Source organism: Anabas testudineus, chromosome 18, assembly GCF_900324465.2.
Source record: "Anabas testudineus chromosome 18, fAnaTes1.2, whole genome shotgun sequence".
In the NCBI taxonomy this organism is placed as follows: Eukaryota; Metazoa; Chordata; class Actinopteri; order Anabantiformes; family Anabantidae; genus Anabas; species Anabas testudineus.
The window spans coordinates 18,188,648-18,213,372 of record NC_046627.1 but is presented as its reverse complement, the minus strand read 5'-3'; the positions used below and the strand labels follow the sequence as shown (position 1 = coordinate 18,213,372).

Below are 24,725 nucleotides of genomic sequence, written 5' to 3'. Positions count from 1 at the left end.
GTAAGCCGCTGTTTCTCTGAGATTTGCAACACTCAAGCAAGATGTGGTGGGTGTAATCAGAGTCAAAGACAACACCCAATTAAGAGTTATAAAAATATATAAGACACCTTTCTGTGAATGCACTAATTTGCTGCCGCCTTGTTTTGTGAACAGAGCGACTGACTGTTAACTAGGCTCTGTTCCCCTCGTGTATTGTTGCTATTCCTACATCTGTCGCGCTTTACATTGTCGCACAGTACAGATCCAGTTTGTAGTGGTAAAACTAATAGATTTGCCACTGTAAATAATTAGTCATTTCAGGAGTCCTTCCCTTTCAGTCACACAATGTTGCTACCAGCTGTAGCTAGCAGCTAATTAAGCTAATATTAGCTCCATAAGTTAAAAAAAACTACGATCACCACCATTTGCTGATCACTTTAGAATCCATCGAAGCTAAAACAGTATTGTTTGCATTTCCATATCATCTTTTTAAAGTGTGTGTTTTCAAGTTGAGAGGAGAAAGCGTATTTTAGCATGAGAACAAATGATGTGTGTGGAAACTGTAGTGCCATCACTGGTACAAGCATCAAGGAAGGTGTTGTCTACAACCATTCAGCATAAGGTGAGAAAATATTGTACTACACCAAACATATGCTAGTTGTTAGTGGTCCAGCTTGAAGTCATTTATCTGGCAAATGAAAATGCTTCAGAGCTCACGAATCCAGCAGAAATAACTGAAATACCCCAATCAGATAGAAAGGCGAGCCTCGTTCCAAAACCTTTAGAAGTGAATTCTGCTTTTCTACGCTACATGCTAATAAAATAGCAGACAAACACACTGTTCGGTCCATTTTGCTCTTGTGGTTTTGGAAAGACGACACCCTACAAACGTACATTCAGGTCTAATACAAACCCATGCAACCAAAACTTGACAGGCTTGTTGCACCGTGTGACACTTTCTAAGCTCTGACTGGACAATCTCTGTCCGAACAAGGGCTTTAACCGTCCTACAAGTGGCATCTGAAATGTGCAGTGTCTTCTAAAGCTATTTGTCCTTGAGTAGGACACTGAATCTCTAACTTATTGTAAATCACCCCGGATTACAGCACAGCTAAATGGCTCAAGTGTAACACAATGCATTATGTTCCAACCAGGGTTTACGTTCAAACGATGCACACTCAAAAGGGCCCTCAGATATCTTCCTCTGCAACGTTTCAAAGAGGACATGGAGCCGGCGCTGTAAAGCCCATTCCCCTACCACCCGAGACACTGTGCTATCAAAGCCGGCAAAGTGGAAACACAAGAGAAACCAAAGGATTGTAAACACACAAGCACACATACTGTACAGTAAACACATATCACAGGTCTACAGCAGCACCCACCCAAGACAGAAAAAAACTGAGAGAACGAGCAAAAAGAAATCAAAACAATCTGTAAACTCGCACACAAAACCGAAGCAATCAGTCGGGGTGGCCCTGCAAATTTGAGAAAAGATGATAAAGCATATTTGTTTCTGAAACAAAAATCATCAAAGTCAGTGCACTTGAATTTGTGTGCCTCTATCAACTCATCAACCAAACAGAAACTAACAGCCCTCTGACAGAATGACAGACACTTCTCTAGAACACACAGAGTGACGTGTGTTGCTCTCAGAACAACACTTGTGTGGTCAGACGGTGGCTTCACACTCTTTTTCTTCAGGAAATGTATTTTTGGATACCAATAAAATCAAGTAAACAACCGCACGGAGGATCTCATGAGCATCCTCCGAAGAGACGACCGGATGCCTGTGGTTCAAAAGGGTTTAATTCAAATTAGAAGTACAGAGGAGAATCAACTCAACTATTAGTAGGCCACGCTAAAGACGCATGACGAAATGTTTGTAGGAGTTTAACAGATTATACTGTGGAAGCATGCCAATTTAAGAATACAGGGATTAATTGTTTTTGTGATAACCGACTGATCTATTTAATAGAAAGGAGGTGTCTTTACACTTTCCCCCCTTGCAGTTCATTTAAAGAACAGAAGGCCACAGTGTCTTGCTCAGATCAGCTGTATTAGTAATACGAGATTTATAAACTCACTCAGACGTCCTATCTCAATCACCTGTGTCTATTCTAGATGGCCAAAATAACTGGAAGCAAATATGACATTCCTCCAACACTTCTAACGGTGCCCCTTTCTTTGTACCCGTTTAAATCAGCATATAAATCACATCCTAAAAGGCAATGCTAGGCTATGATTGTGGAATGATTGTCTGAAACGCAGTGACAGTCATGCAAGAAATGATTAAAAGAAGACAAACTATAAAATAAAACATTTCTAACAAGCCAGCGTACAATGGTGTGCCAAGTGAAAACGTGAACATTTGGGCCAAATTTAAAGAAATTCCTTCAAGGCGTTCTCCTTCAACAATAGGACAGACAAGCCAAACACATAATGATATAAATATAAATATCAATGCATTAGTGGAATGGAAGAAACTGCACATATTTTATAATCAAAGGAATATTTTGCGAGGCTAAAGTCTGTTTGACCCAAATGGATTGTCATGGCACCGCTGTGCTTTTTAGGTTCACTTGGGTTCAGTTGGTTTCAGGCAACAGAGAACAAGCATCTGGTAAAGTCCAAATTCTATTTAATACGTGTCAATGTGTCAAATACCCGAGTGGAATCGGAGCCGACTAGATACATCTCTAATCCTGTGATTACAGATGTATCTAGTCTGAGAAGGAAAATCAGCTTTTCTTCAACTGCACCACATATTATTGTGTTTGTGTGTTAGCTACTGCCATTAGGTTATGTTATTTCGAGATTGACCTACTGCTGTGTCCTCAACAATCTCACCCTCCTCACACTGACAGAGGGAGGGGGGCTTCTCAGAAACCTGTCAATCATTTTGCAGCCACTGTCAATCTGACATTGTCGTCAATTGACCTTTATTAGCTTCCTAACCGTGACCTCCTGAGCCTACTGCAGCCTTTTCCTGACATGTTCCACTACTTGACCTTGTCCTTGTTAACCTATGTAACACATCCACCATCGTCTTAACTTACTATATAGACAAAAGTCCTCTCTAGACATCCTGTCCCTACACACACTATCCACAGGATCCTAATATTGTATCCGCTGCATGGTCCCAAACTCAGCTCTGGTCTGGCTGCCCCCCAGATTCTTATGAATTCACAAAGAGCTGGTATCAATAATGAATGCTCCGCTGAATTATTGACTGCTCTTTACATCACTAGGCTTTACTGTTCCCACCCTGCTTTCTGAGTTCCATTACCTGTACTGCGCTCACTTATTTGCCTGTTCATTTATTCAGGGCCTCCATCCCCCCTCTCTCTCTCTCTTTCTCTCTCTCTCTCTCTCTCTCTCTCCCCTCGGCTCTTGTCTTCGCCCAAGCTGTCACTCCGAGCGCAGGAGGGAGGGCTGGAGCGAGAAAGGAGGTGGGAGGATGGAGAGAAACTTGAGAAAAACAGAAGAGACAGTGGCATGCCCATATGCCTGTGTGTTAGCGTATGTGTGTGTGTGTGCATCTGACTCGTGCGTCTGAATATGGCTTGCATATGTTAGAGTATATGTTTTTGTTTACTTACGCACACTGCTTCACAAATGAACCTCCAGCGCGCTTGCCAAAGTTATTTTTACTCATTGCAAACATGCCCTCACCTCTACACGCATATAAAAAGAAAATCCGACTACTTTCAGCCAATGAAGCCCAACAGCCACATCTAGCTTCTTTGCTTGTCAAGGAATACATGTATACCTAAGTATTTGAAAGACTATTCCACTTTATGTGGCGAGAGATGCGGAGAGAGGCAGATAATCCTCACTGAAAGTGGATGAGATGAGAGCCAGGTCCACTCAGAGCTCAACAGAGATCTTAGAAGCTGCCCACGCAGTCTCCATCAACAGGAATGAAACAGAAAAAATAGGAGAGAGGAGAAAACATAGTAGATGGATTGTGGCTATTTGTTTTTATCTTGTTTCAGTGCTCTTATTGTTAACGTACATGCATGGAGTGAAATGTTTACATTGCCCTTCAATGTTTAACCTACACAGGTTGGCATCAAATGAATATTCTTCCAGCATGAAGACTGTCAGCCAAGTTCAGAAGATCAGTGACTGGATGCACAGGAAATCAAGTAATTAAATATCAAGATATAGTAGATACAAGAGCTGACTTTCATTAAGAAGTGTCATATTACATTCAATTGTCCACCAGCTATTCCTGACTTTAGTATTTTTAAATGTGAAACAGTTCAAATTCTTTAAGAGTTACCTATTTGTTTTGTTAGTAGCATTTTCTCATTGTCTTACACAAAAACTGGCAAACTTGCTTGGCACACTCGGTGTTGATCAGTGTGGTGCTCTCCTCTGTTGGATCTACCGTGAATTGTGGCCCACTCGTTCAACATGTTTCAGCTTCTTTTTTCTGCCCTTTCCAGAATGCAAATCAAAGTAGGACGTCGTTGTCAGATAGACGACGACACCCCGGGATACATGCACGCTCAACTTGATTGCAACCCTATTCTTTACAAATTAAACTTGTTTGTGCTTACTTGGACCAAAACGCACCAACGGCAAGTTAAAGTAGTTTGTAGAATGTAGAATGTGAATTGCATAAAGAGCCTTTAGCTATCAAGCTCCTCTCCTGTGGAACCAGTTCAGGTTCTGGAGGCAGACACCCTCTCTACATTTAAGACTTAAAACTTTTTTTTTTTCATACAGTTAGAGGTGGACTCTAAACCATCTCTTAGTTATGCTGCTATAGGTTAGTCTGCTGGGAGATATCTTCTGATACACTGAGCTCCTCTCCTCTCCTCTATCAATTCAAATGCTACCATTGCAGCCCATTTAACTTTGTCTTTCTCTTTCACATGTTGTGCTTCCTCGTCTCTGTCTCCCTCTCTCTGTACTTTTCTCTGCAGGCAATGTTTTTGCTGGTTGTTGTTCTTCTTGTTGTTTTTTGTTGCCTGCTGTTCTTTTCACTCTCCTCTCACCCCAACCGGTCGAGGCAGATGGCCGCCCACCCTGAGCCTTGTTCTGCTGGAGGTTTCTTCCTCTAAGGGGAGTTTTTCCTCTCCACTGCCTCCTAGTGCTGCTCAATTGGGGTTGTTGGGTTTTCTATATACAGTAATTCTGTATACAGTTATATTTTGTAAGGTCCTAACCCTTCAACACTGTAAAGTGCCTTGAGATGACTTCTGTGGTGATTCGGGGCTATACCAATAAAATTGAATTAAATTGAATGGAAATGTCAAACAACAAAAAGTGAAATACCCACAGCACAGTTACTAGTTCTGCCATGATTTCCCCTCCACCCTGTTTCCAATCATTTTGTTCTTCTCTTTGTCTACTTATCAATAACCCTTTCCTGTCACCTCAACCGAACCAAACCTGTGTTATGATCAGGCCTGTGGAAATGCAATTGCCAAAGCATCACAACACAAATCAATATTTTCCACACAATAAATCTTCTCTCTTGTAGCTTGTTTGTCTGCATCTCCTCCACATCTCTTCAACACACTCCCTCCTTGTCCTAACCGTTTTCCATCACTGCTCTTCTTGCCAAAATCTCCTTACCTCTCGCTTTCTTCTCCCCTACTCCCGCCACTGCTCTCCGCATCACTCCCTCTCACTCGTTTCTTCTCTCCCTCCCTCTACCTCCCCGCCTGCCTGCCTGCCTGCCTTCCTTCCTCCTTCCATCTCTTCTCTCTCAAGCTGACAGTACCTGAGGGAAGAGGCCACCTGCGGACCAAGCGGAGAATCAGCCGACAGCTGTGTGCACACTCTCTCCGGTGGCCTTCAATTATTCAACTATTCTCCCTCCTTCCTTTTCCTTCCCTCCATCTTCACTCTGCCCTTTTCATCTCTCCCTGCCGTCTCTGTCTTTGCCTCTTCGTTGCTTTTTCACACAGAGATTGCGTGTCTGTCTCTCTTGCTCCATTCATTCCCGTCATTCCCTCATTTAATCCCTGCCTTCTCTCATTGCTCCTATCCCCTCCTCTTTTACCCTTCCTGAATTCCTTTAACACTCTTCCACAATCCTCTGACCATCACTCCATCAAACCCTCCCTTCTCCTCCTCCCCCCACACCTACTACATCAGCCCACCAGCTCCTTAACTCCACTTCACTAACCTACTCCTTCTCTTTCCCTCTGTCTCCTCATGTCTCTTTCTCATGTGTTTCCCCAAAGATTGATGACTCTTCTCCACGAGGCGAGTGGGCCTGTTTAAAGATGCATGAGGTGATGAGGCCAAGTTTTCTCCTCCTTCCCTCGCTCTCTCTTCTCTTTCTCTTCGTAACTCATCCTTCTGATGGCAGCAGCCACCTCTGCGAGTAGCTTCCCACTGATCTCAAGCGGTTCAGAGGCCACCTCCAAATCAGACATCCCTCTCCAGTCCCAGCCCTTGTCAGGATCGCTGAGTGTGACGTATGACGATCAGCCGGCAGACAGTGTGATAAATGAAGCAGCTGAGGACCCGCGACTCATAAACTGACAGAAAAAGCTAGCAGTCATCGATATGATGATGCACTGAATCGACAGGGTGAGGAGGGAGGACCACTGATGCACCGCTGATGCTCAGTGCTCAGTGTGTTGAAAATAAATGATTAAAGTTTGAAGGGCAAACTGTTTTTGGTGTTTTGGTTTTGTCTGTAACAGTAGTGATGGAAACTTACACATACATTAATAAATATTTTCCAAAATCATCTACAAGACATGACATAGAACTTAAAATTATAAAAAATTACAACCTGCCACTGTGTCTTTCTCAAAACCACCAACAGGATTGAGGTTGATTTTCATTGAATCTGAACACTCTTCAGAATCTGCACATCAAACTATGTAGTTAAAAACTACATAATGTTTTTTTTTTACACTGTGCACAGTGGCAACATTTTAATTTGTGTAACAAAGAACAAACAGTAATGACTTCATATTGAGAACTTTGCTTCTTCTAATAAATTAACTGACACAACTGTTAATTGTGATTGTGATTACAACTTATCAATTTGCTTGTTTGCCAGACAAGAATGACAGAAACTTATTAAAAAAACAAACCTTAAACACAAAGTTTGTACTGCGCCGATGGTAGTGCTCCAAACATATCTTTTATCAGTGTTCTAGTCATTAGTTGGTTATGTTCATTATGCCTAACCCTTCCTAGTATAAAAAGGCTGTACTACAGCTTAATCTTTATCTATGTTTTTCATGCACTTAATGCAACCTGAAGGCATAATGACAAAATTGGATGGCTTTGAGGCCAAAACTATGCTAATACTAAAGGCACAGTAGACGCCATCATTAACAGATGCACAGGAATGTCAACTGACTGATTGTGAGTTGTTAACATGACTGTTTTAGGATGAATTTTATCTTTAAACCTAACATTGGCCTGGTGTTTTTATCTGCCTAGCCCTAACCCAGCTGTCTTTGTTCATAAAATCAATCAAACCGTGATGTGTCCACCCTGTCACTGATCCTTTTGACAAGAGGTCTGACAGACAGCCACTCACAGCCGTCATTCCCGTGGCATCAAGGGGTGACGTACTCCGTGCGTCAATCTGTGATGCCAAAGTGCACGTCGACAGCGTCAGCATTGAGACGTCACGTGGGAAGCGTCATTATGTGACAAAGTAGGAAGGGAACGTCTTGAAAAATGTTTTTGGTGTTTTTGTTTTGTTTTGTTTTGTTTTGTTTTGTTTTGTTTTGTTTTGTTTTGCCAATACTTTAAGGGAGATGCAGAAAAGACCAGCTAGAAGTTTGAAAAACAAAAAAACAAACAAAAAAATATCCTCCATATCCACAACGTCTTTAAATAGTCTAATGTAAGCAAAAAGTCAAGATTTCTGGGCTTACGTTAGCAATTCAGGGCATCTGGGGCAAACTTTTAAAACTATTTCTCCACCAAGCATTTTGGAATTAAGAAACACATCAACTAGTGGATTTACGTGTCTGGCCAATGTGTCTTTAATGATTATAGGTTGTTAGGTTAAGTGTGAGATTCATGTTATTTTCGTCATGTTATTTATTGTTACTTCTTATTGTTGTTCTTTTGTTTACATGTAATTAATTATGAATCCATCTGACTGTAACTTTGTTACAGTATAGGATTTTCTATATATTGCAGGAAATCATAATGTACTTAACTACTCACGAAGGCTTTCTGAATTACCATAAGTGAATGATTGCAGTGTAATCAGCTTTTGACAATGTTTACCATTCAACTTCTCCATAACAGCAACTAGAGCACTTGACTGCCAAGTGCCTGGCTCAAGAGCAATTCAACCATGTCTTGTTGATCCTTCCGCAGTGGGAATTATAACTCCTATTTAGTCTGCTCACTATATTGCTTCACTAACCATTTAACTCAAATGTCTTCAGGCCAGACACAGCTTTGGCTATTTCCAGCTGAGCACTGAGCACTAAACAACCCGCTGAACTTACCAGGAAGAGAAATAAGCCGATCCTCAATACCAATGATGAGTAGGTCAGATATTGATTATTCTGCTCCTAGCTCAACAGATGTCAATATGTCAATGATTTGCATTGAGGTCTCAATACTTTGGTCAATCACGCGCTCTAAGTCTATCTCCTCTCAAATATTCACCCAGTGCCACACAATGAATCAAAGGCCATAACCATACAAAACTCAATTTCTCATTCATTTGAATCGAAGGCCGACCAGCCTCTGATCCCAGAAATGGACTCCCGATTAGTAAATGAGCAGTTTGACCTGAACTGCCTAATAGACTGCCATCAAGCAGGCAGGAGGTAAGGAGCTGAAAGTATCCCTTTCCCCTCTCATTAAGGCCGACACAGACAAAGCTTCCAGCTGAAAGACGATAAGCACAGACAACGCTTTCTCCGCTTTGTCTGACAGAGGGATGAAGTGAGGACGGAGGAACAAGACTATTAATGGACAGTTCCTGGGAGAGTTGAGATTTTGTTCATTTATTCTAACCTTTTAGATTGACTTCATACCGTAGGTTCAGGGCAGGGACATTGATTCCTGCCACCACGAGTACAAGAGCAGTCACACATCTTAACATTCATAGAGCATTTACTGGAATGCAAAGAGATACCTTAAAGGAGCAACATTTAATATTTAGGCCTCTCTTCCAAACGTGAGATTAAACTATTGTAAGTTGTATTTGTATGTAATTGTATGTAAGTTTGTTAAGTAGCCTACAAAGCTCGAGTCGGAACATTTTGGCCCAGCTTTGCATAAAGTTTGGTTCTTTTGACTGAGCTAGGCTAACTGTTTGCCCAGTTTCCAGTATTTATCCTAAGGTAAACTAACTGGCTGCTGACAGTAGCTTCATATTTGCCATGGATACACACATCTACAGTATGCATCTTTTCTCAAAATGTAGAACTGTTTCTGTGGACAGGGACCTTTTATTATTATTAAATTATTATGAATGATCTCCTTTAGGAGAGAGTAGCAGGAAAGGGAAATGAAAGAGAGAAAACTGTACGTGGAGAAAAAGGGAGAAAGAGGTGAGTGGGAAGATTACCACAGAGGCGTTTAGAGATAGTGAGGAAAGAATGAGGCAGACGAGAGAGACAAATACGAAAAGCAAAAGGACACGGAGACGCAGGGAAACGGGGGAGAATGAGAGAGAAAAACAAGGTGAGACAGATAATGAGATCATCAGAGCAAGGCAGACAGGCGAGCAGACAGAGCCGAATGAGTAGCTGACAGATAACTGCCAAAAAAAAAAAATGAGTAAAGGTTTACCTTCTTTTTCAGCCCGAAATATGAAGGTCCGAAGGGAGGTGATTACCTCAAACTTGTTGTCACCCAGTCCTCGTACTTGTCTGATAGCACTGGCCAGGATCATACCTTTGGAGTACATCTCCTAAACAGCAGATGCACAGACAGATAAGAGCAACGCACACTAAAACAGGTCCACACACACACACACACACAGAATTGTTTAGTTTTTTTGCTTTTATCTGCATCTATTCACCCAAAATTATAGTTTTCAAACACTTTGTTTGCTCCAATAGATGTATAATTCTCAGTTGTATTACCGTGGGCTTCAGTCGTATTCAATTCAAAACTGACAGACGTCCTCATCAAACTAGAGACACAGCCCATCAAAACAGTGTCAGATTTATTTGTAGAAATAGCTTTTCCTGTTCCAATCAAGCACTAACTTTGATAAATGGCACAGAGCTCCGGGACAAGAATCTAAATCAAAAGGCTGTTGCAGGTATATAATCATAAAACACACATATTATGTAGAGCATATCTTTCCTATGACCAGCATATTATTTAACAAGCCAGCACTAACTTGCACTGATTTCATTAAAAATAAAAATATAATTATAGACTTAAAACATGCACAACCTTAAATAATGTTTCAGAAAATGGTTCAGACCAACAGAAATACAAAAAAAAACATTGCATTAAAGATGCCCAAACACAATAATAACACACAAAGTGTCTTTCAGATGTTTGGTGACAATAAAATAAATCTGCAGGCTTAAAACAAACTTCTCAAATATTTAAAAAGAGACATTCACGCTGTACTGGGGATTTGTGCAAAGCACAGGAAGTGCTTGTTGGGTAAAGTGGGATTTGGCTGTGTGTGTATTGTTTCATTAGCCCTGTGTTTTCCCCCAGCTCCAGTGGAAGCATCTAAATAAGGAGGATTTTGCACTGGAGACTTCATGACCCTCTTTACAGTCTCCCTTGACAATGGCAATTAAAGTACTGGGTCATTGTCAATGTGAAAAAGAGACAGAATGAGCAGAGAAAAAGAAATCAAACCTCAATATTATTGCCTTAGAAGAAGCTTGGGGAGAACAGGACCACCACTGAATCAGTATTCAAACCATGATGCGGCAAGTGTAACTTAAAGTAGTTGGAAAAAGCCAAGAGCATGTCAGATTGTAATGTTCTTGCAATAGAGGGAACTGGGGGACAGTACATTACACTTCTGCAATGGCGTAAAAATCAATGGCTTATAAAAAAAAAAGGAAAAAAAGGTCGTTACAGACATTGCATAATTCATGTTGATAATATCATTATCATTGCAAAGTAAGGAAAAAAAAAGACCCGTCTCTTTTTTTTTCCTCCTCTCTGTCACTCTTCAACTGGCTTGACCTGAATTTTGATTCTCTGCTGTCATGTGCACTGTGTAATAGCTTGTGGTGATTGTCAGGCACAGTATTGTGGGTTTCCTCTACTGTAGCTCTGCAGTCGTATCCTGCAAAGTAAGCGAAGCGAGGATGAATGGAGGAAGAACGCGGAAGTGAACTTCTGACTTCCCTCCTGCTATTCTTTATTAAGCCAGTGACCTTGCCGTCCACAAAATCCTATTTCTAGACTATACAGCCAAAAATATACCAGCCGGCACAGTCAGTTAGGGAGCGTGGGGGTGGACGGGATGGATGGATGGAGAGACCAAGCACTGGAAAAAAAGAGAAATTAGGTTTGTGTGAAAGGCCAAGGAGAGGACTGAAAGAGAGAAAAGGGGAGAGTGCGTGAAGAGATGCAATGGAAAGAGAAAACCCAGAGTCAAGCGAAGAAATGGGTGAAGTAAGGGTAGGAAGAGAAGGAGTCACGTGGGAAAGAAAGACATCATGCAGAAATGAAGATGCCGAAGAGGGTCAGGGAGGGGTCCTTCTCATATTAAAGCAAGATGTTAACAATGGCAAGAAGTGGCTCAACCTAATTACCGACAGCCAGCATTTCTCTCCCCAGGAGCTTCACACCACTATCTCCCCTCTTCCTCTCTCTAAATTTAGACAGAAGTTAAGCGAAGGTGAGGAAAGGAGGCTCTAAGTGTGCGTTCATGTGGATGAATTAGCTCGGTGGCAGTGCACGGATAATTATACCGCAGCACGGGCTAACAGTAATTAATTGTTTTAATTCCAGTTTTGGGGTCATGAAGGAGAGAGTTGTTTAATTGCGAGTTGTGCATCTGTAAATACTCCGACGGCAGAGTCGGCGGAGAGATGATGAAAGGAAGCGGTCAGCGTGGAGAAGGTGGATTCTTAGACACGGCGCCGTGCACAGCGGCCGCCCCCACACACACACACACACACACACACACACACACACACAACCGTAATGTTTATAGACTAATCTCAAGAGGACGGACTGCCAAGGAAGCAATGAGGCCTAACTATCTCTCTTTCTCCAATAACAGACACACCTGACTCACTCCCGCTGCCAAAGATCTCCACAAACAACCCCCTACTTCACTCTGACCCCCTCCCCTCCACTCAGCTCCCCTCCTTTTAGCTGCTCCCATATCACTAACTCTCCTTTCACCCTCCCAACACTTGTCAGTCGATGTCATTTTGCTCGGCACTCTCACTTTTTTGTGGAATTGCCAATCCTGCGTGGATAACTGTGTCCCTTTTCTTTTTAAAAACAACCTGGTAAACTTCAGGAAACAATTAAAGCAGAGCAATGGAGCTAAAGCCTACAATAACAGAGGCGGCGTGCGGAGAAAGCGGGGATGAGGGTAAAGAGAGTGAAGAGAGTTTTACCACCAGGCTGGAGTTAAGGTTCAGACGTCTCCAAACCATCAGGTTTACAATGGAGGGATGAGGACACCAACTGGCTGTAGCAGGAAACTGCACCTACGTGCAAAACCTTTGTGAGCATTATAGTGATGTAACCTTGATCAGTGTATCGCTGGGTGGGCTACCTGATTTTGAGGATCCTTAGGGCATCATCGTGAAGGTAAAGCTAATAAATTAAGGTCAAGACTGCTCAAAGCAAGGTCTCAAGGCCATTTTAATAATAGTCTCTCAATGCATAGCACTGCATCACTTATGATAATGCACCAATTTATTCAATTGCACAAACCTAACAATTGTATATCAAATGCAAGTGGCCTGCCTTTTTAGATGTTACAGGATTTAACAAGGTTAGAAACAGAGACTTCTGCATTGAAGTATAAAGTCAAGTCTTAAGGGAGACACTTCTCACAGCAGGAAAAAATCCAAGCCATCCATTTTGGACTTAACAGTGGCACGACTCCTAGTGTCAGGTTTAAGATTACTCTTAAAGCTCCAATCATTCATTTTGGGCATTTTCGAGGCAGTAAGCAAAATATTAAGACAATAAACGTGTTTATAGGGATAAGGAGCCATACTTAAACTGACTTGATTTCCTGTGTGTGTACATGTGACCAACATAAGTAACTGTCACGGTCTGTAGGTTCTGCTTTCTGTTTACACCCACTCCACGTAAAAATATCGGACTTTTTCACATTCACTAGCTAAAAGTATGTGTCTGTTATCTGGTCTTGGACAGTGGTGGTACCTAAAGTAGCATACAGCTGCCTAGTGAGACTGAAAACATAGCAGGTGAGAGCAGTGGGTTCGGGTAAAAATAAAGTTCAGATGGAACTTTCAACTATATCTATTACCAGATGTCTTATTGATGGTTACTGGTTATTAATCATGACTAGATATCCACATGAGTAGCACGTATCTGACTGTAGACATTTGGAAATGGACGAAACAGTGCCACGGATTCTGCCTGAAGTTCTCACATGTTTCGGGGAGAATTTTGATGATGAAAATAAAAGCAAATGTATAAATAAAAAAGAAAATCTAAAAAGCCACATGGGGTCTTACAGTAAACGTCACACACGGGCATCTTGGGAAAACACAGGAGGGAGTAAGCAGAGGAGCTTTCAGTCTTGACAAGCGAGTCAGGTAAACTGACACCCTCAAAAGACTGATCCCCAATCCTAAAACCTCATCTCCCCTTTGGCCTCCTATCCAGCCTCATCCCTTCATCCCTCCCAGCCATCCTCCTCACTTCCTCCCGTCACTACCTTAAAGCCAGGCTTTTCGACTGTATTCACAAACACACACACACACACACACACACACACACACACAGACCCACACGACACCGCGTCAGGACCCTGAAGACTACACCTCTCAGGCCCAGAGCTGCTCTCCCAAGTCAATCCCAGTGTTGACGAAATCAGGCGAAAGGGGTGATTGATGAGACGGATCGGATGCAACGCTGCGGTGAGGGAGAAGTGAGACCGAGGATCCTGCTACTCTCCCACGCCACCTCCGCTATCCCACTGATGACATCACTGTGGCCAGAGAACTTCAAGCTGTGAAAGTGATTAAGTGCGATTAGTTCTGTCTGGCGCTGAAAGATCCCAGAGGATTTTAAACTACAAAAGAGTCTTTTTTTTGGGGGGGGGGGGGGGGGGGGTATTGAAAAGTTTGAGAAAGAGAACAAGCATGGGAACGTTTCAATGTGTAGGTAGTTTTGTTTTTGTGTACAGGTTAAAAAAACTGAGCATGAAAAACTGATGAAACCATGCAAATATTGATCCTCGCAAACTAAATTCTAGTGTCAACTACACACATTTTGAAAAGAAGAAAAATTTTGACTATTCATTTGTAAATATATATTAAACCATTGCTAATATGCTTTGCTGCGCTGTTTAAGTGCTAAAATGCTAAGATGTGTATCACGGTTAGCATCGTCTTTATGACTATGTTATTATGGTGAAATTAGCATTTAGCTCAGAAGTGTCTAAAAGCCGCCTGTGCACATAGCCGCTTGAGTAACACTCATCTGAGTTTTGGCAATCTTGATATATAATAAATGTTATGTAATTATGTCACATACGCAAATGAATGCATGAACACCTAGCATTACTTTCCACCAAAACTAGTTAGCAAATCTGCTGATATTTGCTGGGCCTGAGAGACGAGGCTGGAACAGTATCTGTTTAAAGTGCAACAAGGCTTGGGGGGATTGGAGGAGGAAGGAGCAGGCACACAAACACACACACACACACACACAGAGTGAGTGTTTGCTTGTTTTCATTGAATATTGCAGTAATTTGCTCCGGTTGCAGATCTCTCCAGTGGACTAATCTTGTAATCAGTACAGCTCTTCTGACATCGGTTGTGTAGGTTGTGAAGCCTCGTGTCAACTTGACAAAAAGGTTATGCAGTGTGAGCTGCACATCATTTGCTGTACTCTCACACATACACATGTGCACGGCTCTGCACTGTGAGGGGAAGCAAGCCACCAGCTCATATTTCAATATCAGACATAAAGCGGCGCTAGGAGACTTCCTCGCAATCTTCTTCTACCCCCGTGCTCACCCTGTAGAGGTGGCACCGGGTGGCACATTGGGTGGTACAGCTGGCCGCACGAAGCAACGATGGCAGAGTGATTGTACTTGACCTCTCCGCTCACCCGAAACATGATGAATCCCTCCGCTTTGTCAGAAGGGAGAGTCACATTGGCGCACACACAGACACACACACACACTGTCAAACTTTCCAAAAACTGCCATGCCTATGCCGACAGTGACACAGAGGATAAAGTGCTGACTCGCTAGCACCCCCCGCCGACTCCCGCACTGCCGGTGATGGAGCGAATCTTGATAAATAAAGCAACAAATGCAATGGAAAGAAAAAACAAGAGCGGAGAGAGAGAGAGAGAGAGAGGCCGAGGTGGTGAGAGACCATGGAGGGCTATAATTAGTAAGTGATTAACGAGCAGGCATCAGACAGGTCCCACATCATTGATTGTGATGTTCTGCAATGCTGCTGCAGCGAAAACGAGCTGGCCCTGGGAGGGGGCACCAAGGTCAACACTCACACACACACACACACACACACACACACACACACACACACACACACACACACACACACACACTTACAAACACACAAGCACACAGCAATGTGTTTGTTCTCAGTGCAAGATACATCCAACGGTCATTAGTGAGGACATGAAGGTAAAGCACATTATGTCAGATAGGTTAGAGCCACTTGAGACTGAACTGAAAACACAGGATAAACTGAAAGTCACTGTGAAATAATAAAACAAGGATCTTTACAAGTTCTGTCATATATACTTTATGTTTCTGCTGACAATTTGGGGCTTTTTGTACACTTTGATCAGATGTTTTGTGCATAGTGGTGTAAGAAATGATACTCTTATGCAATGTTGTGTTGTGCAATTCTCAAAAACAACATATCTTTTTTTTTTTTTAGTATTCATTTACATGCAAAGAGTCTTAGTGGTTCAGTTGTGTTGGGTTTACAATCCACACCACTAGATGGTACTGTTGAGTATGTCGTGATCTGTTTTTTTACTTAGAATTACTTTTATTAGTAGATTTAATTTTAACATATGTTGATGTGTTCCTTAAACTTTGCTTACATTATCGTCTATATCAACACATATCATTTTACCAGATTCTAATACACATCTCTTAATCTAAATCAGAATACTTTTCCCTACTTTTCCGTTTTGTTATTTAATACTGATGCAAGGGGCAGTTTGGCAGGTTATCCTTATGTTCCTCCTGTGTTGATCTTCCTGAGGTTTCTTCCATGTCTTCCCATCTAAAGGTTTTTTGGGGGTTTTATCTTTATCTCATTCAGCGGTCTAAAGACAGTGGGTGTTGTTTTACAAACTTCTACTGACAGAAATTGTTGTTTGTCTGGATTCGTATTCTTATTTGTATTTTGTTCTCAGGTCTCTCTTGCAAAAGAGATCATCTGAATGAGATTTTCTGATGTATTAAAGCTTAATTAACGAACTATTTTAAACATTACACCCCCACCACACACACACACACACCTAATACCAGCACGCCAATAATAATGCAGACTTGACATTTACCGTAAATGGAGGACATAACTCAGATAAATCCAAGCTAATGGAGCATGCAGAAATTTACCTCAAACACCAACACGTTAGTAAATCGATAATGTGTGGATTGAAACATGCAAAATCACAGGTACAGTTATTAAAAATTTCACAAGGGAGAATTCGAGAGAAGGCAGCACAGTAGCCAAAGAAGGTCCACTTATTTAAACAGAACCCGTTTACAGATGTTGGTAAAGTGTAAGAACATGGTCCATGCTAAAAAGGTGGAGGTGACAGCCACCTCGCTTTAATTTGTGCTTTCTTCATACAGTACCGTACGCTTCTGCCTCTTTAATTGCCCTTCTCTTACTCTACTTCAACCCTCGCTCCCTCTTATCCCTCCATCTGATAGCAAGGCGGACAGCGATAAGCCGAACTTCAAACTCGTCTGTCAGACAGAAGGAGAGTGAAGACAGTTAGAGGGAGAGAGAAATGCTGAGGAGGCAGAAAGAGAGTCCTCCCTCTCCCCTTACCCACTCCCTTGTTCTTTCTCGGAAAACTGGTCAGGTGCCAGCACTGGTGAACTTTACTGTGTGACTGGGCGGACGCAGAGAGTACCGCCCCGTCACGCATGGTGTAATGTTGCTCCGTCCTTGCCCCCTCATTTTTTAGCCTGCCAAGCTAATGATGATGATGACAATAAGGAGGAGGAGGAGATAGAGAAGGGAACACTTAGGAACTTGGCTCAGCTTCTTATGATAAAGATTTCTGCGATGGAGGGATGAAATAGAGTCTGCCAGCGTGCATTGTGGAGGCTGTGGGTGTGAGGGAGGGGACGTGTGAACACACGCACAACGCTTTATGCTTTGGCATCCATTAGCGAGAACCCAAAAGTTTTTCCTGCACCCACCTTGTCATTGTTGTAGTAGGCCAGACTGTTGCCATCAAATCTCACCCACCTCCTTTGAAACATACATTTTCTGCAAAGAGAGGTGAAGAGTGGAGGTGAAAATGTGTTTAATACAAATACCAAATTCAACCAAACTAAACTTCGTGTGGGCGCAACAAACCAAAAACTGTCAAAACAATACACCAACCAAAAAAAAAGATATTCCGAAAAAGATATTCATATTTCATCAAGAGTGCCATTGATTCATCAATGCCAAGAGTTGTATCAACAGCTGTCAATTAGCATAATCCAAACAAATGGCCACTATCAGTTTGAATATTCAACAGCCCGAGGGCAGCTTGCCAAACCTATGCAAATACGGTGGCACAGGTGAGGAATTTAAAAAGGAAGTAGATGATGGATAGCTCTGACTTTAATCAACTATGAAGCATGCAGCACCGATAGTCTGTGGAAAGAAAATCTGGTTTCGCCAGAAAAGAAAAAACTAAATGAAAGTTGATCTAATGTGCATCTTCATACTACAAGGTTATCTCCCAACTTCCATTCGATAGTCCTGGGCATTATACGCAGCAACACCTCTCCAGGCATCTGAATCTAATACCATTTATTAGTTTGAAATAATCATCAACAGCGTGGAAGCTGAGTTCGAGTGGCTGATAGAAATAAACAGGAAGCAGTGTTGGGATGCTGAGGCAGCTTTGCCACTTGGCTTGAAGTGGCAAAGCACAACACATATTTCGGGTGGTTAGGGTGAGTGAGAGCACAAACTAATCTTCACAGGAAATAAATATTCACAACTAAATAAATCCAATTGCAATTTAGGACTGAAAAAAAAAATGGCAGATGCACGCGTTATTATATCTGTCTGTCCTGTCTGATAACGTGAACTGATCAGCTTGACCTACCCTTGAGGGGACAGTTTGTCCAGCCATCCCACTTTGAGCACCGGGTTTTTGGGGGCTCCATAGAAGCACGCATATGGAGAAATATCGGGCAATGCCTTTTTGCCCACAGCACCCTGAGCTTCTGCAGGGGCGGAGTAGAGGTCGCATTCCACCATGATCAAACCTCTGTCCTTAAGGCCAGAGGCAGCTGGCGCAACAGCAGGGGTGTCGTGGGTCGCTGCAAGACTTTGGTCCAAAATGGCTCGTGGCAAAACACTGGCGCACTCGTCCACTGTGGAGTATTCGTCTTTGTAGGGGTCTGAGCTCGTGGGAGCTGGTGGAGAAACCCTTTCCTTGGGCTGTTTTTGTTTAGGTGTATTACTTCTGTACAGACACAAACAACAGTAGGTTTAGTTAGTAATCAAGCAGCTCCAACCAGAGTTTAAACGGTGACTTAGTGAAGCCAGCACTAAGAGGGTTCTTTCACTGCCCTTCATTGTGGAAGTCTTTGAGCTACATCACAACTACAGGTAGTTGTGGTTTGGTGTCAACTGAAGTTTCACATGTAACCCCGACATGCAAAGTGTTGTTTTGTCTTCTTCACACTGCAGTGTGGTGACAGATTAACCACAGAGTGTCTATTATTAGCTGGTGCAATGTTACTGTTTTAAACCTACTTTTATCTAGAAGGTACTATTTCCATTGTAGGGCAAGCTGCAAAAACAACTTATACACGTTGGACAAAAGCATGTGTGTTGTGGAACATCATCAATCTTTAGTATTTGTGTTCAACAGGTGCCTTCAATAAGCGGTGTGCAGCATTGTTCTTTTTTTAGATCAGTACTGTCCTTCTTCCAACTCTAATCACTATTCTTCTACTGCAAGATAAGTCTGTAGCTTCCTAGACATTACCCCCTTATGAAATCCTGCACTGTTAGAAGCCTTGCTCTTGGTGGGACCTTTGTTAACTGATCATTCCTGGGGAGAGCTAGAAATACTGTTGAATAATCATGTTGCCACACACAAATATGTCTGATTTGAATCAATTAGTCCTTAATAAACAAATAAAGTGTATTATTTTGCCTTATTTGTTTAATTTAGTTCTCCTTGTGTCAGTTTAGGACTTGCATGAACACATTTCTGGTCATTTTTTATGTGGACATTCCACTACTGTTAAAAAAGATGAGAAAACTGAAGTGAAATCCTGTCTAATTATCATTCTGTAACTAAGAATACAGCTGAGTGACAGTAAATGGATGACTGGTTAGCCTATCTTTCTGTCACTTTCCACAACATCAGCAACCAGAGCTCCCTGTGTGAGTGTTTTGAATATCTGAATGGGACAGCATCCTCAGACAAGTCATCCTACCTATGGGTCTTAAAGTAAGTGACTGCACTAATCAGCTCCAACAGTAGTACAACCCCTTGGTTTTAATGTCGGGGTGGAAAGGGTTAGCATGAGGAATATTAAACACTGTCCATGTTTGACAGACACTGCATAAAGTGTGTAAGGCTGAATAGGTGATTCACAACACAACATTAAAATCACACAGTGGTGTTGCAGCTCTTTTTGTGGGTTTTGTGGGTGCAGAACAGGTTTGCAAAGATGGCGAAGTGTCTCAAAAATAACATTCAGACATGAAATGTGGCATTAATCTTGACACCTTAACTGCAAAATAGTCTAGCTGTCCTTTAAACAAGACCCAATAAGAGAAGTAGTTGGGGAGATTTAAAATGAATAGTCATTCATACATTTCCTGCTTTACTGTGATTATCTTTATGCCCTCAGGAAGTGTATCTGTTCTGTGGTACAAGATAAGTGTATATGCAAATATTCACCACTTTAAAAATAAATTACATCAACTTAAAAAGATCAGTGTAAGCAGATGAAATATTTCAGTGGCTGGAGATCAAGAGTTGAGTACTGGAAAAGCTCTACCCTGAGAATGCTTGTGTACATTAACATACAGCTACATTCAGTTTCTGAACTCCAGCTTACCATACCTCTGTTTCTTCTGTTTCGTCTTGTCCTTTAAACCTCTCTGTAAATCTTCCTTATCACCTTGGTCCTACAGAGCACAGAAGAGATTAGCATCAGGTGGAAAAAAAAGTGTCCATCTTTCTGTCAGACACCCGTATCACACTACTGCAGTAAAACACCAACTTTCGTGGGTTGGTGACATTTCTATTAACCTCAGGGGGGGAAACTGAAACAAGTATGTTTTCTACTCTGCTGTGTGTCAATGGTGGCAACTTTAACACTTAGAGGGAAATGGGTGTACAGACTGCGGCTGATAATGTTGAAGATCTGAGAAATGTCTGTTCCTCTTTGGTAAGCTGCTACTCACTGTCCACTAGTGGAAGCGTACGCCGACTTACCGCAGTGCTCTCAGGGTTGTTGTACAGGAACATTTCTCCGTAGGGAGCAATAGGCGTCAAGGTTCTTTGAAGTGAAGCTAAAAAGGACACAGAGAAAGGACAATAGTGGTTTTGTCATGGCGTCGAGACATTCTGAAGGCCTAAACACGATGCATGAGAGTAAGGAGCTTAACAGGATTGTTCCGGTTAAATTTATAGTCACTCAGATGTTTTAGTGCCCTTTGATTAAACCAACTCAGTGATCTGAATAAATTCACCAACCCTCAATCCATGCATGCAGTAAACCAATTAAATTTTGTTTTAGCAGGCCTATCTCTCTGCCTCGACCCTTTTTCCACGGCGTACTGGGAGTATGATCCTCTTCAGTCTGTCTCAAACAGGCAAAGTCGCTGCCAAGGCCATTTCTCTGTCTCAGCTCCTGCGGGGACCGTGGTCGGTGGTCTTTGGAAGCGAAGACGAAGACAAAGAACAGAGAGATGCTGGCCAGACACTATTAGTCTAGAGACCTGCGGCCACCCTGCGTGGGCTGTGCCTGTCACTGTGAAAAATGACACCACCCTCTCCTGAGGATTGTGAGGGCCAGAAGACAACGCCACGGGGCAAGACACACACACACACACAGACACTGGCGGAGAAACAGATAACGCACGCAGACGGTGGCGTTCAAAGATCGAAACGCTCTTAGACGCAGAAAGACGCCCTGAGACAAACACAGACATAAAAGGATAGACGGTCAAATAAGCAGACACTCGCGCCTTTACAGCTGCGAGTGTAGTACTTTTTAAAGGGTTACAGGCACACAAACAATGCAGGCTATTACAGAGGAACACAAAGGGCATGTACCGGGCATGGTAGGCTTTATGAAGGGGTCAGTTTACTTGATAATAGAATACACTCCAACACAGCAGCTCGCTCTATGGAAAGGCCTGGTGGGCAGACATCAACCATCAATCATCATCTATCAGCCAACCTTCAGGCCACACACTACTCTCTCCAAGGGCCACCACACGCGACTGTACTCAGTTCCTGTCTGATTCTCACTTGCAATACGTAGAAGCTTTCAGTAGCATAATCGGGAGCTGGCTATTGAGATTTGTAGGCTATAAATATTCAGGTAAACAGGATGTGATTTCATAGATGTGGAAATGATTTCTTTTTCTATTAAATGGAAACCATGTAATATTCTTGTGAACACACGAACAAAAATTTGGAATGGTTGTTTAGCTTTGATGCATTTAATCAATAATTTATCAAGTTGTTGGCCTAACTGTTTTAGTATGAGTATATCGTACACTGTACAGTATTTAATCTGATCTGAACCGTGCACTAAAAGTGAAGCTCTGCTGTCAGTGTGATCAGTGTGCACCACCACCACGGCACACTCAGTGAAAAACATACACCCACACGTTTATTTTGCCTAAAAAGAGAAGTGGATAAACTGAGCAGTGTGTGTTCACCGCTTGCCATTTCAGATAATGTATATATCTGAACAAAGGTCCTATAAAGAAAAACTCATTTTTAACAAAGGTATATTTGGCCTAGACTGCCGTGTTGCTACAGAGCTTTTGAGGAAACACGTATGTTTTAAGATATTTATATTGTACAGCCTACATCATGATAACAGTCATAGTGTTAGCTGGAGGCAAAACAAAGAAATCTGGAGGCAGCCACTTTAGGCCTACTTTACACCTCCTGATAGTATCATCTTGCTGTGATGCTGGGTGCCAGGTTTTTTTTATTTCTAATGTCAGCCTATGATGTTCTAATGACATTAGTCAGTAATTGGGAAAACATAACATTCAGCCGCAAAGGTTAGCTAATGTTAGCTAACAAAATTAGCTAATGCACTCAATGCAACTAATTAAACTTCAAATTAAATCCATAATCCTTCAATTCCAGCAACACAGTAGGCACCAGCTCTTAATCTCATCTCGAAATAGCCTCTTCAAATTTTCTAGTGTACAATGATACATCGGATAACGCCTTGCTAGACCTTGCTGTGAAGGGAAGTTTAGTTTGCTAGTCGAGCTCCCCGTTTCCCTGTTGTGGGACCACCGTGGTTCCCACTCTTCCTGCATCTCTCAGCCTGTTTTGCATCCATCTCCTCTTCCTTCCTCCCAAACTCACATCTCTGCCTTGCCTTTCTCTATAGTTTCATTCCCTGCCTTGTCCCATGCAGAGAAAAAAGTTTGCAAAACAAGGCCTGCCGAGGGACTACAGCAGGTACACGGAACAAGGAAGAGGAAACCAAAGAAGGAACGTGGGGGGAGATTAAGTGTTAAAAAGGACCAAAATCTATTGCTATGCTGTGGGAGCTCATGTCACAATGTGGTCAAATGTGGTCCCAGAAAGACAGACATGTTCACAGGTGTTCACCATGATTTAATACATTGACGTAAAACTGTCAAAAAGAAAATGCACCACATAATCCTGGGAGAACACCTTTCAACACCTCGGCACAGTAAGCAGCTCACGTAGTATCTCATCAGATGAGACATGAGGGTCGACTAAGCCCAGTAAATAAAGCCGGGGGAGGGGGGGGGAGGCAAAATTCAAAACATATTTGTACTGGTTGTACTACAAGGTTGGGTGTTGTTAGCAAAGTTAAACAACTCTCAAAAAACTTTGGGCGAGCCAGGCGACAGGAATACACACTAGGGTCTCGCTGAGGGACAAGATGTGAGAGAGCATATTCCCTGTGAGATGAGCGCTTGAGAAGGGAGCGATGCCATTTCCCACGACACAGCCACCAAATACCCCCCCACCCCAACCCACCCCACCCTTCCACTACCCTCATCTCCTCTCCAGTCTTTCATCCAGGCAAACAACAGCACTGCTAACTCTACTGCCGAATAAAATATTCATGGCACAGATGAAGCAGATGCAGCTGAAAGACTGCGTGTACCTTTCTGTATGCCGTCTGCACCGGTGGGACCTTCGGAGACGGTTTGGTGTTGAGGGCTGGCTGTTTGCGCTGTTGGTGCGCTCCTGAAGAGGAAGAGAAATCAGTGGATTAGAAGTATCAATGCCACGTGTGGGGAAATGACTGTGGGTTTCACCATTTAGATGTAAAGGTCGTCAATAGGGAGACATGAAAAAGTACCCACACAGTTCAAAAGTTCAACAATGTATAGTCTTGATATACATGAAATGGAAATCTGAATATTAAATTAGAGTTCACAGGTTTGCTATCAGATGGAATATGAATAAATATGAATTTCTTTTAATATATATATTCATTTAAGCAATAGCGGTGCACAAATTTCTCCTAACGCTGTTCACCTTGTTGTTTTAAACTTGTTTAAATAGTTCTAGTGTGGTATAATAGTAGTTCTCAAGAAAACAAGAACTGTCGAAACCTCAACCTCTATGCTTGAAGGCATAGTTCAACATTTTGTGAGATATTATTCACTTTCTCACTGAGGAGTAGATGACACGATTAGTACTAAGAAACTTGACTACGTAAGAAAGGTCCATGACACTCAATACCAAGGCAACATCAGAAAGAAAGAAAGAAAGAAATGTGTAAGCTTGATAGGAGGCCTCAGTTATGGCTCAAAGCAAACCAGGCTGCAAACACAGCTTGCTAACACACACACACACACACACACACACACACACACACACAGCTGAACGTTAACGTAGGTTTCCTAGTAGTAGTTATGAGCAGCCCCCACTTCATGTTATTAACTGTCACCTTGTTAACCTCAACAAAGCTAACATTAGCGTCTATGGACGTTGTCTGTGGAGCAATGATAAAACAGATGCAGCTAAGGTGCACACACTTTTCTTCGGGTCCAAAAGCTCAGAGACAACATTTATGTACCAAAAAACAGCCCTACTATGTATGCAGCAAAAAAACCAATGGAGTAAGGAAAGTTTCCATGACTAGAATTCCTAAAACTAGATCTAGATCTGAATGACCATTAAGGACCTTAAAACAA

General features: G+C 42.2%; 1 protein-coding gene across 3 annotated transcripts in view; it reads right to left on the bottom strand.

The window, feature by feature from the left end:
- zmp:0000000660 (arf-GAP with Rho-GAP domain, ANK repeat and PH domain-containing protein 2) overlaps nucleotides 1-24,725 on the bottom strand; it is a 105,988-nt gene that overhangs the window by 76,327 nt on the left and 4,936 nt on the right. For all 3 annotated transcript variants that reach the window (XM_026352671.1, XM_026352672.1, XM_026352673.1), the window contains exons 3-8: nucleotides 23,687-23,769; nucleotides 20,782-20,858; nucleotides 20,407-20,471; nucleotides 18,424-18,786; nucleotides 17,519-17,588; nucleotides 9,733-9,853 (exon numbers count right to left, since the gene is read on the bottom strand). In XM_026352671.1, coding sequence (XP_026208456.1) covers nucleotides 9,733-9,853; nucleotides 17,519-17,588; nucleotides 18,424-18,786; nucleotides 20,407-20,471; nucleotides 20,782-20,858; nucleotides 23,687-23,769 — 779 coding nt within the window. The remainder of the gene's footprint in view (nucleotides 1-9,732; nucleotides 9,854-17,518; nucleotides 17,589-18,423; nucleotides 18,787-20,406; nucleotides 20,472-20,781; nucleotides 20,859-23,686; nucleotides 23,770-24,725) is intronic.